Here is a 15050-nt window from a genome sequence, read left to right on the forward strand (position 1 = left end):
CCCCTGTGGGTCGCGCCCCGCGCGCAGGGCGCGAGGCTCTCCTTGGCGCCTCCCCCCCGGCCGGGCTCCGCCGGCGCTCCGCGCGCTCCCGTTGGGCGAGCGCGGGGAAGGGGCGGTGCCGCCTCCTCACGTGAGCGCGGGCGGCGCGCTCTCGTGCCCAGTGGCGCCCCCTGGCGGTCGGCGGCCTCGCGGTCTCGCCGCGCCGGCATGGAGGGGAGCGGCGGCGGCGGCGGCGGCGGGGCGGACCCGGGCCCGGCCACGGCCCCGGCCCCGGCCCTGGCCGCGGGCGGGGAGGGCGAGGGCTGCGAGGGGCTGTGGGAGCTGCCGGTGGAGCGCTGCGAGAGGCGGCCCGTGTGCGGGCGCTGCAGGTGACGCGGGCGTGGGGCCGCGGAGGTGCAGCGGGGCCGGTGGGCCCCGCCCCGCTCGCCGTGAGGCGGCGCTGAGGCCCTGGGCGGGCGCGGGTCGGCGGCTCGGCAGGGACTGAGCCCCCGCAGGGACGGCCGCACGGAGCGGGTCGGTGTGAGCGGGGTCCCGCTCGCCGTGTGCGCCCCCTAGCGCGTGTGGGCTGGCACAGTCACGGAACGGCTCCGGCTGGGAGGGACCACGCGGGGTCACCTGCCGTCCCGAAGCACATGGCACAGAATTGCATCCAGATGGTTATTGGAGATCCCCAGTGATGGAGACTCCACAACCTCTCTGGACAAGCTGTTGCAGGCACAGTAGAGGTGTTCTCCCTCATGTTCAGGTGGAACTTAGTGTGCGTCAGTTTCTGCCTGTTGCCTCTTGTCCTGAAGGCGTCATGTCCTAAAGGCATGTACGCACCTGTTGTGTAGCAATAACATAAGGTGAATTAACTCTGTTGTCCAAGGAATGGGTAAATGTGGTGGGGAGTTCCTAGAGACTCAACACAGAGAGGGTGCTACACCTTTTCTCTGTATGCTTATATTTGAAAAGTAAAACTGAGGTGTGAAGGGGAAGATGTGTCCCCTCAGTGCCATGCAAGTGAGGTACATGAGTCTTCAGTATGGTTGGGCAGTCTTTGGTGCTTCGTCAAAAGAAAATGATAACAGCTGTACAGCAAATTTTTAAATCCATTCAAGCACTGGTTAATAGAACTTGTGAACTGAGGTGTCTTTTTAAAGCAGGTATTGACATGGTCTTACAGAAATACCTCATAACCTGATTTTATGTTTATGTATCTATGTCCTTTTAGTAAAGCAAGTGCAGGTTGTCACATGTTCCTGAACTGAAATGCTTGTAAGTAACTGCCAAGGAAAAAAGGCTCCCAGCACCTATACTGATTCATCTCTTCCTGTTCATTGGTAAAACAAGTGGAAAGGCATGTAATTTTGCTAAGAGTGTCGTTGTAGTCTCTTTCAAGTGTCAGAGTTCGGAAGCTTATTGCCGGTGAGTTTCCTGTATGTAAGGTGTAATAAAAAATATGTGTTGGGCAAGTCATCATATTTGTAAGTGTTCACTGTTAGAAAAAGTAGTCATAAGCAGTAGTTGATGCCCAAAGGTGAAAACCAAGCAGGTGAGTGACACTTGCCTTTTGCTGCCCTCCTTTTCTCCAGTGACATACAGCTCAGAGAACTTCTTGAGCCGGAAGTGATTTTGTATCTAATATCCCCCAGTAAATATAGGGGGTTTTTTTTGGATGTGAATTTCTCCAGTCCCCCTTGAATGCATGCAAATTTCATGTATCAGCAGCATCTGGCTAGCAAGAAGATATCACAGGCCTACAAGCCACAGTGGGGGAGGAATTACCTTTTCGTTTTATTTTGGCTGTGGCTTCCACCTTCCTCCCTTGCACATAGTATTCCAGCTGTGAGCAAGCCAGCTGGAGATTTATACCTTGGGTGATGTGTTTCTATTTATATTAATAAGGACCCTTCCTCCTTCTATGGCTCTTTAGTTTCCTAGTAACCATTCAGGAAGTCTTTTGGAAAGCCAAAGTTGATTTTTGTCAACTACAGCACCCACACCCCTGTATTTATTGACTCTTTCAGAGCTCTTAAATAGTTCTGAAAAGTAGGGTTTCCTTTTGCTAAAGCCATGCCATTTCTTTTCACATAAATCATGTATTTTTGTAAGGGTCTACTAAACATATTTTTATTTGTAGTTTCTGTTCACATTAACAGTCTTATTTTTTTGAAGATTTTTTCTATAGTTGTTTGCTCCTTGACATTTCTAGACCTGAGATACCAAGGAATTGCTGAGTGAGAGTTATTAACCCAATGTCGTTTCTTACTGAGCTTTTTAACCTTGAGTTCTTTTAAAATGCCTGTAGAGTACTGCTTGTTATTGTTGTTTATTTTGTCAGTGTGTTTCACAATATCTACTTGAGTTCCTTCAATTTTGAACAGATTCTCTGTGGAGTCACATACAAAAAATGGTTTCTACAATAGGTATCTCTTTGTTTTCTTTCATAGTAAACATGATTTTTATCAAAGTGTTTATTCAGCTCCTCATTACCATGTAGTATTAAAACATCAGCATCCTAAAGAGCTGTGGATGAAATACATCTGTTTGTGAGGAGCATAAGAACAATGAGCACAGACACTGAAAGAAGTGTAGAAACCAAGGGGGATGAAAAGATCACAGAGCTACTTTTTAAGAAAAAAGGAAAGTGGCATTTTCTTTTTTATGGTGATGGCAATGGCAAGACTAAATTGTACGTTCAGTGTATTTTTGCAGTGTATCCCCTCCATCCTATTCTTCATTAGCTAGGATTACAGCTAAATTATCCTTTTCATTGATCATAACATTCTGTGGCATGACTTGGAGTTGAAATGGGCAAGGCTGTAATTTAGGGTACCTCATGGGAAGAAATATTACTCTGAACCATGTTGGCTGGGGCCAGATATGTTTGATTGACTTGTTCAGTTTTCTGAACTCTAGATTTTTATCATAAGTTACCTTAATGAAAGTGATTTAGGTCTGAATTCAGAACAAATGCATGGAAGAATGGGTTCGCTTGAGCATCATCTGGTGATTTCTCAGGGGAACTGACTTCAGGTTCTCACTCTTTTTAGATATGGAAAGACAGCTGATCGACAACTTGCTAACAAGTGCTCAGTCAGTCATGATGTGAAATAGAAATGTGGGAGTAAGGTAGATAAGTTTTCATTTTGGATAAATGTGAATGTCGCTTGAGTGTCCTGAAGGAACGGGATGCATTTAAGTGTTATGTGTTTGAGACTTTCTATTGCCTGTGGTGGTGGTGGGGAAAATACAAGCATTTGCAATAGATTGTGGTAGAGAATTTGAATGAAGTAATGTAAGGCAATTTTACATTTTGAAGGTTTTTGTGCAAGTGCCAGTTAAAAAAAAAAGTATAAAATGACCCTGCTTATGGTTGGTGTTTGAGATGGCAAGCAGCTGATGCAAATGAAGTATGTGCAGTTGACTGTTCTATTCTTGAGGAGAGAATTTAAGACACAGTCTGTCTGCCAAAACCAAAAGGTTAGTGGTGATAAACTTTGAATTGATAACTTCTTAAGGTTTTCATAGCTAACTTGAGTGTTCTACTTGCTTTCAGAAGTTAAAGCCCCACACCCAAACATTTAAATAGGAGAATAACTTTAATATAGTTTCCATGTTGCTGTTAGCTTGAAAAAACAAAATAAGCAGGCCCCACAACTGATATAGGACAACAATTTGATTTTGTGGTATGACACTGATAGCAATTTAACATTTTGAAATTGTGTCCTTCTGTAGGTCAGATTTCATTGTTTTCTACATACATGGTGTTCTGTTAGGGAAAAGCCTTTTTGTAGTACAAGAGCTATGAATGCACAATTGACTTCTTGCCACAGATCTTGACTGTACATATGGAGAATTTCATATTTATAGGAGAACTTCTGGGGAATATTTTCAGGAGAAATTAAGATTTTAAACTGAATAATTTATCATCTCTGGATGTTGCTAGGTCTCTTGCAGGCCACCACAAAAAGCCACTGGTAACAGTCCTCTGTATTTGCAGGACAGGTTTATGTTGTAAAGTTAGGTTAACAACAATTGGTGTTTTCTCAGTTCTTCTATGATATCACAGAATCACAGAATAATGAGGTTAAAAGAGACCTCCAAGATCTTTGAGTTCAACCCATGTCCTAACACCTCAACTAGACTATGGCACCAAGTGCCATGTGCAGTCTCTTTTTAAACACATCCAGAGATGGTGACTCCACCACCTCCCTGGGTAGACCATTCCAGTCCTTGATTATTCTTTTAGTGAAAAACTTTTTCCTAATATCCAACCTATACCTTCCTTGATGCAGCTTGAGACAGTGTCCTCTTGTTCTGTCAGTTGCTGCCTGGTGGAAGAGACCAACCCCCACCTGTCTACAGCCTCCTTTCAGGAACTTGTAGAGAGTGATTAGGTCACCTCTGAGTCTCCTTTTCTCCAGGTGAAACAATCCCAGCTCCCTCAGTCGTTCCTCATAGGGCTTGTGTTCCAAGCCCCTCACCAGCCTTGTTGCCCTTCTCTGGACACGTTCAAGTGTCTCAACGTCCTTTCTAAACGGAGGGGCCCAGAACTGGACACAGCACTCAAGGTGTGGCCTCACCAGTGCCGAGTATGGGGGAAGAATGACCTCCCTGCTCCTGCTGGCCACATGATACAGGCCAGGATGCCATTGACCTTCTTGGCCACCAAGGCACACTGCTGGCTTATATTCAGTCGGCTGTGGACCAGTACCCCCAGGTCCCTTTCTGCCCAGACACTGTCCAGCCAGATATATGCTGCTATGCTGTGTATGTATTTCAAGGATGGGGGGAAGAGAAGGAGTAACATTAATCCTTTAATATAAATACTCTCTTTGCCTATATCTAACATATTACGGATACTCTACTGAATTTGAGTGCTGTGAGGGCTCTTGATAGCATTGATAAATCGATAATGACTTGTGATAACATGGTGCTGCTTCATATTTTGAGGACAAACGTAATGTTCTTACATAAGTGTCACAGATTTGTTAATAATTCTGTTATGTTATATAAAGGCTGAGTCTGAAGAAGCAATCTGAGCTTTCTTCAGCACAATAAATATATGCAGTTACTTTACAGCACTGTTATGGTATTTAGGTGCAAATATGAATTTTTAAATTTTAAGTAGCAAACACAGAAAGTGAAATAAAAACCCATTAAGTCTTCTAGCAATGGCTGTTGCAAGAAAATAGCTTCATGACCTTTTATTACTTGTACTTTGGGATCATTTTTTTCCAGTTAGCATGTTTTTGTTTTTGCTGTGTGGAGATGAATACCCACTTCTTATGAGGACATAATTGTAAATGACCACCCTCACCATCTGGCATACTCAGCTGGGGCTGTAGCCTGGTCACTCTGTCATGTCACTGTTGCTCACATCACAGAATCTTGCATACAGGATGGGTGAGGTTGGTAGGGACCTCTTGAGATTATCTTGGGTCCAGACCCCTGCTGAAGCAGGGTCAGCTAGAGCAGGTTGCCTAGCACTGTGTTCAGCTGGGTTATGAATATTTCCGAGGATGGAAACTCCACAACCACTCTGGGAACTTCTTCCAGTGTTTGACCAGTAAAAAAGTATTTTCCTGTGTTCTGATGGAGTTTCATACTTGTGTGTTTTGCACCTTGCCCTGATAGTGAGTGCTGTTGAGAAGAACCTGGCTTCATCTTCATTTTCTCCCATCATTTATACACAGGGATAACGTCCTCCTTAGCCTCCTCTTTTCCAGGCGAAAGAGTCCAAGTTCTCAGCCTCTTCTCATACAAAGAGTGCTCCAGTCCCTTCGTCATCTTTATCTGTGTGCTAGACATACTCCAGTAAGTTTGTTATGTTCTGGGAAGCCGAGATCTGGACCCAACACTCCCGATGTGTCCTTAGTAGTGCTGAGTAGAGAGGAAGGATCGCCTCTCTTGACCTCCAGGCAGTGTTGTTAAATGCAGCCCCTTTTGCTGTTGGTAGCCTTTGTGTCAAGGGCAAGGACGGTTTGCTGGCTTATGATTAGCCTCTCTGCCAGTTCCTTCCCTACAGAGCTGTTTTCCAGCTAGCTATTTGGTTCCAAAGGGTATATTGGTCTCTGGGGTTGTTCTTACTCTTATACAGGACTTTGCATTTACCTGTGCTGAAACTTCATGTGGTTTCTTCTAGCCTATTTCTCCAGCCTTTGAAGGTCCATCCGGCCAGAGGCAAATATTCCCAGATAAGGTTCTTCTGGAAGTGCACTGTTCGTCCTAAGTTGCCAGAAGGGAATGTGTGGGTTGAACCCAGCTCAAACCCATTTCTCTTTTTGAAGTTCATTATGTGTTTGTTCAGCTTTTGTACTATGCTGAGCCACATAAATACTTCTTCCATGCTGGGCTGGCTGGGTCAGGAAGAGAATAGTCTCTGCTGATTTTCTTAGTGGAGGCCATTTACACAAACAATTGATCCATGGAGCAGTTACCTAAAGTGAAGGCCACCCTCCCGTCCCCTTGGCGTTGAAATAAGTCCAAGTTCCTTTATGATAGCTGTGGTGACTTCCTACATTTTTTTCTAAACCTCTTCTTGAAAGAGTTCATTTATTATTGGTCACACCTTTGGATGGCCACACTGCCATGTACTCACCACACCTATTGGCTGTTAGCTTGCTAAGGGCGCACTCTGTCCCAGCATCCAGGTGGGATGACACAATGAAAAGGTTAAATGACCCCAGTATCAATGTCTGGAGTATTCCACTAGCAGATTGCCTCCAACTGGACTTTATCCCACTGGTTATGTCCTCAGTGCCTGGCTGTTGAGGCAGTTTTTTTCACTGTCAGTTTATTCATGTGATACTTTATCAGCTTATCTAGGAAGGTGAGACACTGTCAGAAAAATTACGAAAGATGAGGTGAACATCTACTGCTTTCCCCTCATCCACCAAGGGAGTCACCTCACTATAGAGGGCCATCAAGTTGATTAAGCATGATTTTCCCTTTGTAGATCCATCTGACTACTCTCAATACCCTTTTTTCTTTTGTTTAGAAATGGTTTCCATGAGGATTTCTCTATTGCTTTCCCAGGGATTGACGTAAGATTGACTGACCTGTACTTTCCTGGAGTGTCTTGCAGACAGGAGTGACATTTGCTTTCTTTCAGACTTCAGCAACCTCTTGTTATCTGGAGATCATCAAAACTGTCCTCCAAATAGCATCAACCAGCTCCCTTAACATGCACGAATGCTCCAAGAAGGATGTGCCATGGTCCAAGGCTGAGCCCATCAGCAGTGGTGGCAGCACTGCTGTGATTCCCCTGCAGCTCATGGTGAAGACCATGGTGAGGCAGGCTGTCCCCCCATAGCCCATGGAAATCTGTGATGGAGCAGAGCTCCATCTGCAGCTCTTGCAGAACCCACCAGAGCAGGTGGATGCCCAAAAGAGGCTGTGGTCCTGTGGGAAGCATGGCTGGAGCAGACTCCTGGTAGCACCTGTGGACCCATAGGGCAAGGAACCTGCGTGGGAGCAGGTTTGTTTGCAGGACTTGTGACCCTATGGAACAGACCCAACTGGTGCAGTTCATGAAAAGCTGCAGCCAGGGGAAGGGGTCATGTTGGAGAAGTTCATGGAGGACTGTCTCCTGTGGTAAGGGATACTGGATCAGGGGAAGACTCTGAGGAATTGTCCCCTTGCAGAGAAAGGAGCAGCAGAGACAGAGTGTGATGAACTGACCACACTGCTGGGTCTGCCCAGGTAGAGAAACTGGGAGTGAAGTTGAGCCTGGGAAGAAAGGAGGGGTGGGGGGAAGACGTTTTTAGGATTTGTGTTTCATTCTTTTTATCCTCCTCTGATTAGTAATAAATTAAACCCATTTCCCTAAGTTGGGTCTTTGCCTGCAATGGTGGTTGGTTAGTAATCTCTCCCTGTCCTTATCTCTCACCCCATGAATCTTTCATTATATTTTCTCTCTCTATTCAGCTGAGGAGGGAAGTGCTAGAGGCTTTGGTGGGCATATGGCACCTATCCAGGGTCAACCCACCACAGATAGTAAGGAGACAATGGCGAATGTGAGATCTGTCAGAAGAACACAAGTAGCTGGTAATAACATTTAGTTCTGAGATAAGGCAGAACAGCTAGAAATAGTAGTATTTGTAAGCATGAATCTGGCCTTCCAGTTCTTAATCACAGTCAAAGGTTACATTATAAAGATGCTACGTACTATAGTTTACATGTCTATCTCTAGAGTGTCTGCAGCATTAGCATTTGCTGAGAAAGATGTTCTGGTAGGTAGTATTCAGTATTTTGCAGATATGTCTAACAGAGCATGTATGAAAAGTGATTGTGTCAATAACATTAAGTCTTAGATTTGCTTTTAGATTTTTGTAGAAGGATTTTGTAAGTGGCACATCTCCTGTCTGAGGCTAGGGAAGAGGGGAGTACCTAGAAGGGAAGCACTGGAGAGAGGAACTAGGTTTTTTAAAGGGCTTGTCTTCAGCTGCTGCTTTTAGTAGAAGAGTGGGTAAATTGTTCTGTGTGTTGCAGTATAGCTGAAGGAGTCAGAAATTATTTATCTCTTAATAGATTTTTGGCCTGTGGAACAGAATTTTCTTTCTTGTAACTTTTTCATTTATTACTTTTCAAAAAATACCATGCCTTTGCAATTCAGTTGTACCCTTGTGTTGACCCAGTAATTGCTTGCATAGGTTTTCCAAAGTGTCATCCAGACCTGGGACATAATTGCCTTAACCGGAATGAGGCTTTTGTAAGCTAATTTTAACACAGAAAACCTGATAAAATGTTTGAGGCCTTTTCACCTATAGGTTGTATTTCTTCAGAAAATAGCTAGAAGTATTTGGCAAAGATTTCTTATCTCCTTACTGTGAATGTAATGTAAGTGTTTATTCCCAACATAGAGTGATTTTTATATAAATAGGTAATATATAAGGGTAGAGGTACAAATATATTTCTGTTTCACTAAGTGTAGGTATATAGGCAGCTGAGAAGGTCAGAGAGACCTTGGTGTCAATCAGGTGTCTGACCCTTCTCTGGGGCTTTGTCAGCACTATAGCGAAAGTGAATGGCAACAAGGACTGCGTTGCCATGACCGCATTTTTTTGTCATTTGATTTATGCTTTCTTAGCCAGCTTGGGGTAATGTGTGTTCACATTGAGAGATTAGAAGTACTGCACTTAGAAAGACAGAAAGTGGGTTATGTTCTTAAGCAAGAAGGTGCTAGTGACCTGCTCCCCCCAGTCTTGGAGTTGGTTGTACTTCACTGGCTAGCAGAGAATCCGACCACAAAACCACAGAACAAATTATTGTTTTGAGGTTTTGCATGCATTAAGAAAAGAACATTCCTGAATGGTTTTACAGCAGAATGCAGAATATTTTAACAATAAGAGCCTATTTTTGCAACAGCAAAAAGTTGTTTGACAAACTGTGAAAATTCATTTCAGCATTAATTGGTTGTGTTGATTTCCCTGCCACTGGAGAACAGAGATATTTATGCAGTAATATGTCATCTCTTCCGAAGAGGCTAAGAAATTTTTATAGGTCTGGGGGCGTGAAAAGCAAGAGTGTACAAACTGAAAGTTTCTTCCACTCAGGAATAATCCTTTATGCTTGATAGACACAAATGTCTTTTAAGTTTTTAATTTATTTTCAATAGAAGATTCTCAAGGAGTTTGAGGAATGTTAAGAGAGTGTCTTGAAATTGTGTTCTTGATAGTAAAAAAGATGCAGAATTTAACAACTACAGATTAAGATTTAACTTGTTTGAAATTGATGAACTATAATATGTAATCTGTACCACATTTTAAGAATAGCTGAAGGTAAATGGAAAAATTTTCAAGCATTACTTTTGAAGTTCAGTGCCTTTTGTAATCTTAACATGCTTCTGGTAATGTTGCTTTAAATGACTGTAGTTCGCTCACTAAATTCTGTATCTTTATTGGCTAGAATTATAAATATCAAGCGAAACATTGTTTAGTTTTGTTCTGTGTTTAGCAGTTACTGTATATGCAGAAGTTTCTTATGCTGTTTCTTTGGTCCATATTAACAATAATGAGTGGTGCCAGAGCTGTTGGTGAATTAAAATTTTTGTGAATTTCCTGTTACTTATTTCTGCTGGACTAAAATTCAAAGGCATTTACTCATTTCCTATTATACTGTGATCAGATTAATGAGTAGAGACCTTTTTAGGCTGCTTGTTTTGTGCCTCAGCTGACTTGGTTAGCATACTTTTTGATCTGCTGGCATTAAAAAAAGGAGAAAGAATATGTCAGGCTGGCCACCTGTGGGCTGTGGATAACTATAGGCTAATAGGAGCACAACTAAAGACAAGAACTGCAGCAGAGAATAGTCTTGCTAATTAAAACAACTGTAGTACCTTTGATTGGCTTCTCTTTTGTAATTACACCAAGTACAGCTTTTCCTTGGGGATGGTAGTGTATTGTAAAAGTGGTCAAAGATGTTTCAATGTTGATCAAGCCTTCTCAGTTTAATTGTAAGGAATACTAAAATACCAATGGTTATTTTTCGAGATTTGCTTTTGATTTTTGTAAACATAGCACAAAGCAAAAACGTGAAAAAAGATGAATTTGACTTTCCAATCTGTGGGAGTTGCAAAAGGAGCTGAAGACTGTTATCCATATACCCAAATAAAAGTTGGCTTGAGTGCAGCAAATCTAATGATTTTTAATGTAATTTCTAGGGCTTACATCTGATATTAGCATAGGTGAATTTCACCTGCAGTGCTATCTCCTTTTGGGAGAGCCAGCCTGGACAGCCTGAGTTGTTGATGATGTAATGTACTCTAGAGTTTGTCTGAGCATCCTGTGACTAATTGGCCTTGCTTCAGTCAGATGCTTTTCAGTTATCTGGTGGGTTGTTTTTTTTGTTTGTTTGTTTTTTTGGTTTTTTTAGTTTTCCCCTCTGTTTAATTTTTTTAAAAAAGGGGCTTTCTACCACTTCAGGTGCATCACTCAAACCTTCCTCCCTTGTTGAAACTGTTCGCTTAGAATTTCTTTTTTTTCCCCTCTGACTAGTCTGAGAATGAATTATCAGGGTGATCTGACTTCTTCCACCTGTTTTTTATTTATGTCTTTCATTTATGAATTTTTTTTTTGTTTGTATTTCCTTTCAGCTGTAGTAAGTGTTTGTTGGAGTCTTCTCTCTTCCTTTTAGTGACTGTATGTCATTCTACCACCTGATCTCCCATCCACATTTTATCCCTTGCAATGCACCTGTATGTCACTTCCTCATTTTTTTTTAAGTCAGATAGTGTTCTGGGCACTGGATTCAGTTTTCACTTGTCACTTCTATTGCTTTACCAGAGTTGAATTTATGCTTCACAAGCTCTGCTGAAATGTTTTTCATCAAAGTCTGTAATGCTTTTTGCTTGGAATAAATAATCCAAGTTCAGACTCCTGGATGTGTCAGCCTAGAAGTTGTCTGTGTTAGAAGAAGCATCCCTCTCCTTTGACTTGTAAGACATAGTCAACATCTTTTTTTTTTTTTTCCCCCCTCCATCTTTCTACATACAATTTCTGAGTCACACCAGTTATGCCTATCATTTATGGTACAAATTTCTTTTTAAATTTTTGTACTCAGTTCCTGAATCTGTTTAGCATGTCAATTTTGGAAGATCGCAAACTGTCTCTAACAGATGATTTTTATTTAATCTCAAATTTAGTTTCATATAAATGTCCAGCTGTATTAGTTACGTGAAGGGTAATGTGTCCTTGCTGTACTTAATTTTTGTTTTCCTGTGAACTGTGTAAAGAAAATGGACCAAATGAGTCCTGGAGGCCTCATCCTATGGCTTTTCTGGCACAAAGTAGTAGATAGTAGATGATCTGTGTTGTAAAGTTAACATGAATTTTTTTTACCTACTGAGTAGTCAAATACTTACTCTGGCTTACCTTTTTCTTTCTACATGCTTTCCTTGGTTTTTATATATTAATAATTGATAATACAATTTTCTGAGAGCTTTTTCCTTTTCTTTTCTTTTTTTAAGCAGTCAATCAACTGTTGCGCAAAAGGCTAGGAATAGTAGGTAAAATTGAGTGTGCATGCATCCTACATTTGGAAGGAGCACGTTTGAATACATGCTTTTTGTGTGAATTGACAATATCAGCTTATACAACCTTACAATATTTATTATAGTATAAAATACTTTTATTTTCTTATGGTATCATGGAATTGGCATTCTTGCCTTTATTTCTGTTTAGCACTTCAACATTTCTATTTATTCCAAAAGTCCAGTTCAATGAAATTGAAGATAGATGAATTGTGCACTAGGCAGAGAATAAATGGGTCAAATTGGAATGAATATGAAATGCTCAGGAATTCAATATTTTGATGCTTATGTCAGATAGTGTAAAGAAAATGCTTCTTATCTAAAAAGCACCTGGAGTTTATGGGTTTATTAAGAATGCCAAACAGTCTGAGGAAATCTACTGCCAGAAAAGTTAATTAGAAATAAGATTAGTTTTGTTAACAATGGATTATAGTCTTAACAGCTGTAAAATGGTAAATCAAGACAGTGGTATTTTATAAAAAAGGATGATCCAAAAAAAGTTGTTTTAGGGGTTCGTATGGTTTCCTATGTGTATGAAACAACAGTAGCTCTCCAATTCAGTTTTATAATGTATGGAACTTGTTTTTCCTGGTACTTTTGAATCCGATATTACACTTAAGCAATTTAGGAATAAGCCCCCCTTTTGTTCCCCCCCTTGGTTTATTAGAATTGTTGGTTAGAAACTTTAGAAATTCTCTTTGCTAGAATTTTCAACAAATGAATTTGTGAGGCTGTAAAATCATTAGAGTTTAAATTTATTTTGTTGTCTTTAATAGAAGGGGTTGTTAATTGTACCTTCTAATAGGAAATTTCTTCATTAAAATACCAAAGAAAGATCAATGAAATCCAGTTGTGCTTATTCTTCTGGAGACCTAACTCAAATTCTCCATGAGCATCTAAGTTCTTTTAAAAACCCTAATACGTGAAAAGCAGGCAGCTAATACAGTGCATTTAGTTGATTTTAAGTGCCTTTTAGAATGTGTCATCTCCAAGTAGATTAAAAAATAACCCATAGTGTACAACAAGCCTACTTACACCTGTAGCTGCTTCATGCTTTACAAAATGAACAGAGATGCTGGTGAGTAACTCAAGTTGTATTAAAGGTATCTAGGCACCCAAATATCTTGGATTTTAAGTCTTTAAAACTGCTTCAGTAATGTCTTTGATGTTTATATCAGTGCAGTGGATATAATCTGTCAAACTCTGTTAAGTTGGTTATGCTTTATTATAATTCTGTTATGAGCTACTGCTTTCATTTTGTGTTCTGTTTGTCTTGGCAAATGCAGATTTTGTAGCTGTTGGGAGAGCGGTTGGGGAGAAATTTAGTAAAGGCACTATCAGAGGACTAATGAAGTCATGTACCACTGAAACTATTGTGGGTAGGGGACAAATGGAAAAAGAGCATGTTCTTTGACAGACTGGTTAATTGGATTTAACAGTATCTAACCATGATGACAGGTTCTGGAGTAGGGGTGGTCATGTTTGTCGGAGCATAAGAATATTAAGGGAGCGTTGGAGAGCTTTCTACAAAAGTTGAGCTGGAAAGATGAAGACTAGTTAATGGGTCTTCCTGGGCTGTTGAGCTCAATCAACTGACATTTCAAAGTAGGAGAGGTTTTTGGGGGGGTTTATGCTGCTTGCAGAGCTGTTGAACATGCTCCTAGTTCCCAGGTGATGGGGTGGGAGGCATGCACAGCCAGCTTGCAGGTGACAGCCAGGTGGAGGAAGCAATTGCTGCACTGCAGGAGGTTAAAGCTGCCATTCAGAGAGACACTGACAGCTGTCTAGTCATGAGGAACCTCACGAAATTAAGCACAGTTGAAGCTCAGTGCCCAGGGCTAAACAAGCCCAGCTATCACTGTCAGCCTGTGTACTGGCCTGCGAGGGAACCACTCTGCAGCAGAGGTGGGCATCAGGGTAAGCGTGGGCCAGCAGCATCCCCTGGTGGGAGAAGAGGCCCTGTCCTGTCTGTTTCAATCAGAGTGTAGCAGTATTTCATTTCACAAAAAAGAAATTCTGCTTTGTGAGCTGGTTGCTAGAGCTGGTTGCCTAGTGAGACTCTGATAGGCTAAGATCAATTGGCTCAAGGCCTTTGAAATTATGCCTGCTTTGAGTCCAAAGCTGTCCAATTCTGAATTATTTTATGAGTCTGTTTATAGCTTTATACTGCCGTGCTCTGTTTAAGTTAATACCAGTGGCCTCTCAGACCAGGAAATAATACTTTTATGAGTGCAAAATCAACTATTAACTGTTGTGATCCTTCTTATTCCTCTTAATCTCTTAATGAGGTACTCAAGTGCAGTCTAACCTTGTTTTTTGTTAAGTCTTATAAGCATGCTTGCTAAATAAATACTGCATTAGTTATAAAACCAGTGTTTCCAAGTTACACAAGAAAGTTTCATCTATGCAACAGATGCCTAACTTTCTTGTGTAAGAGAAAACGTTATTATGGGGCAGTTTTTTTCTAAGACATGAAGTCTGCAAAGCACCTTGAGTAGAAAAATCAATATGGTTCTGAGATTTGATGTGGTGACTACTATATTAAGCATTTAAAAAGCACTTGCGCTGAATTGATTGTTTACCTTAACAGCAGCATCTTCCAGTATCTGGAAAAAGCTTAATGGCTTAATGAATTTGAGGCCTGGTTAAATAAAAGAAGTATTCTTTATTCAGTAAAAATCAACATATTTTAGGGAAATAACTTTTCACTGTTAAATAACAGGTATAATGTTTTAAAAGACATTATTTTGTTGCGTTATATCAGGAAACTGACTGCTTTTTAATATGATTGATGGTAGATCGGAATCTGTGTTTGACAGAAGTGCTGCTATTCAGAAAAAGGACACTAGAGTGCAGTGTAGCATTTAAAGTGCTCTTACAGCTAAGCGGCATCAGGAAGTCTGAACACTGTTTGCACACTGCCTTTTTTGCATGGTTTTATAATGTTGAGTTATACTGAAGTTTTCTGAGTGTATAAACACAACTCCATTCTTCTACCATCTACGGCAGAAATGAATATTATACTAGAATACTT

At 41.2% G+C, this 15050-nt stretch overlaps 1 protein-coding gene across 1 annotated transcript in view; it reads left to right on the forward strand.

Moving 5' to 3' along the window:
- The first annotated feature begins 207 nt into the window (after positions 1-207).
- The window catches only part of DTWD2 (DTW domain containing 2), a 71219-nt gene continuing 56376 nt past the window's right edge, over positions 208-15050 (forward strand). Inside the window, exon 1 of the mRNA XM_069001162.1 lies at positions 208-368. Within this exon, the coding sequence (XP_068857263.1) occupies positions 208-368 (161 nt within the window). The remainder of the gene's footprint in view (positions 369-15050) is intronic.

Source organism: Aphelocoma coerulescens, assembly GCF_041296385.1.
Source record: "Aphelocoma coerulescens isolate FSJ_1873_10779 chromosome Z unlocalized genomic scaffold, UR_Acoe_1.0 ChrZ, whole genome shotgun sequence".
Classification (NCBI taxonomy): domain Eukaryota; kingdom Metazoa; phylum Chordata; class Aves; order Passeriformes; family Corvidae; genus Aphelocoma; species Aphelocoma coerulescens.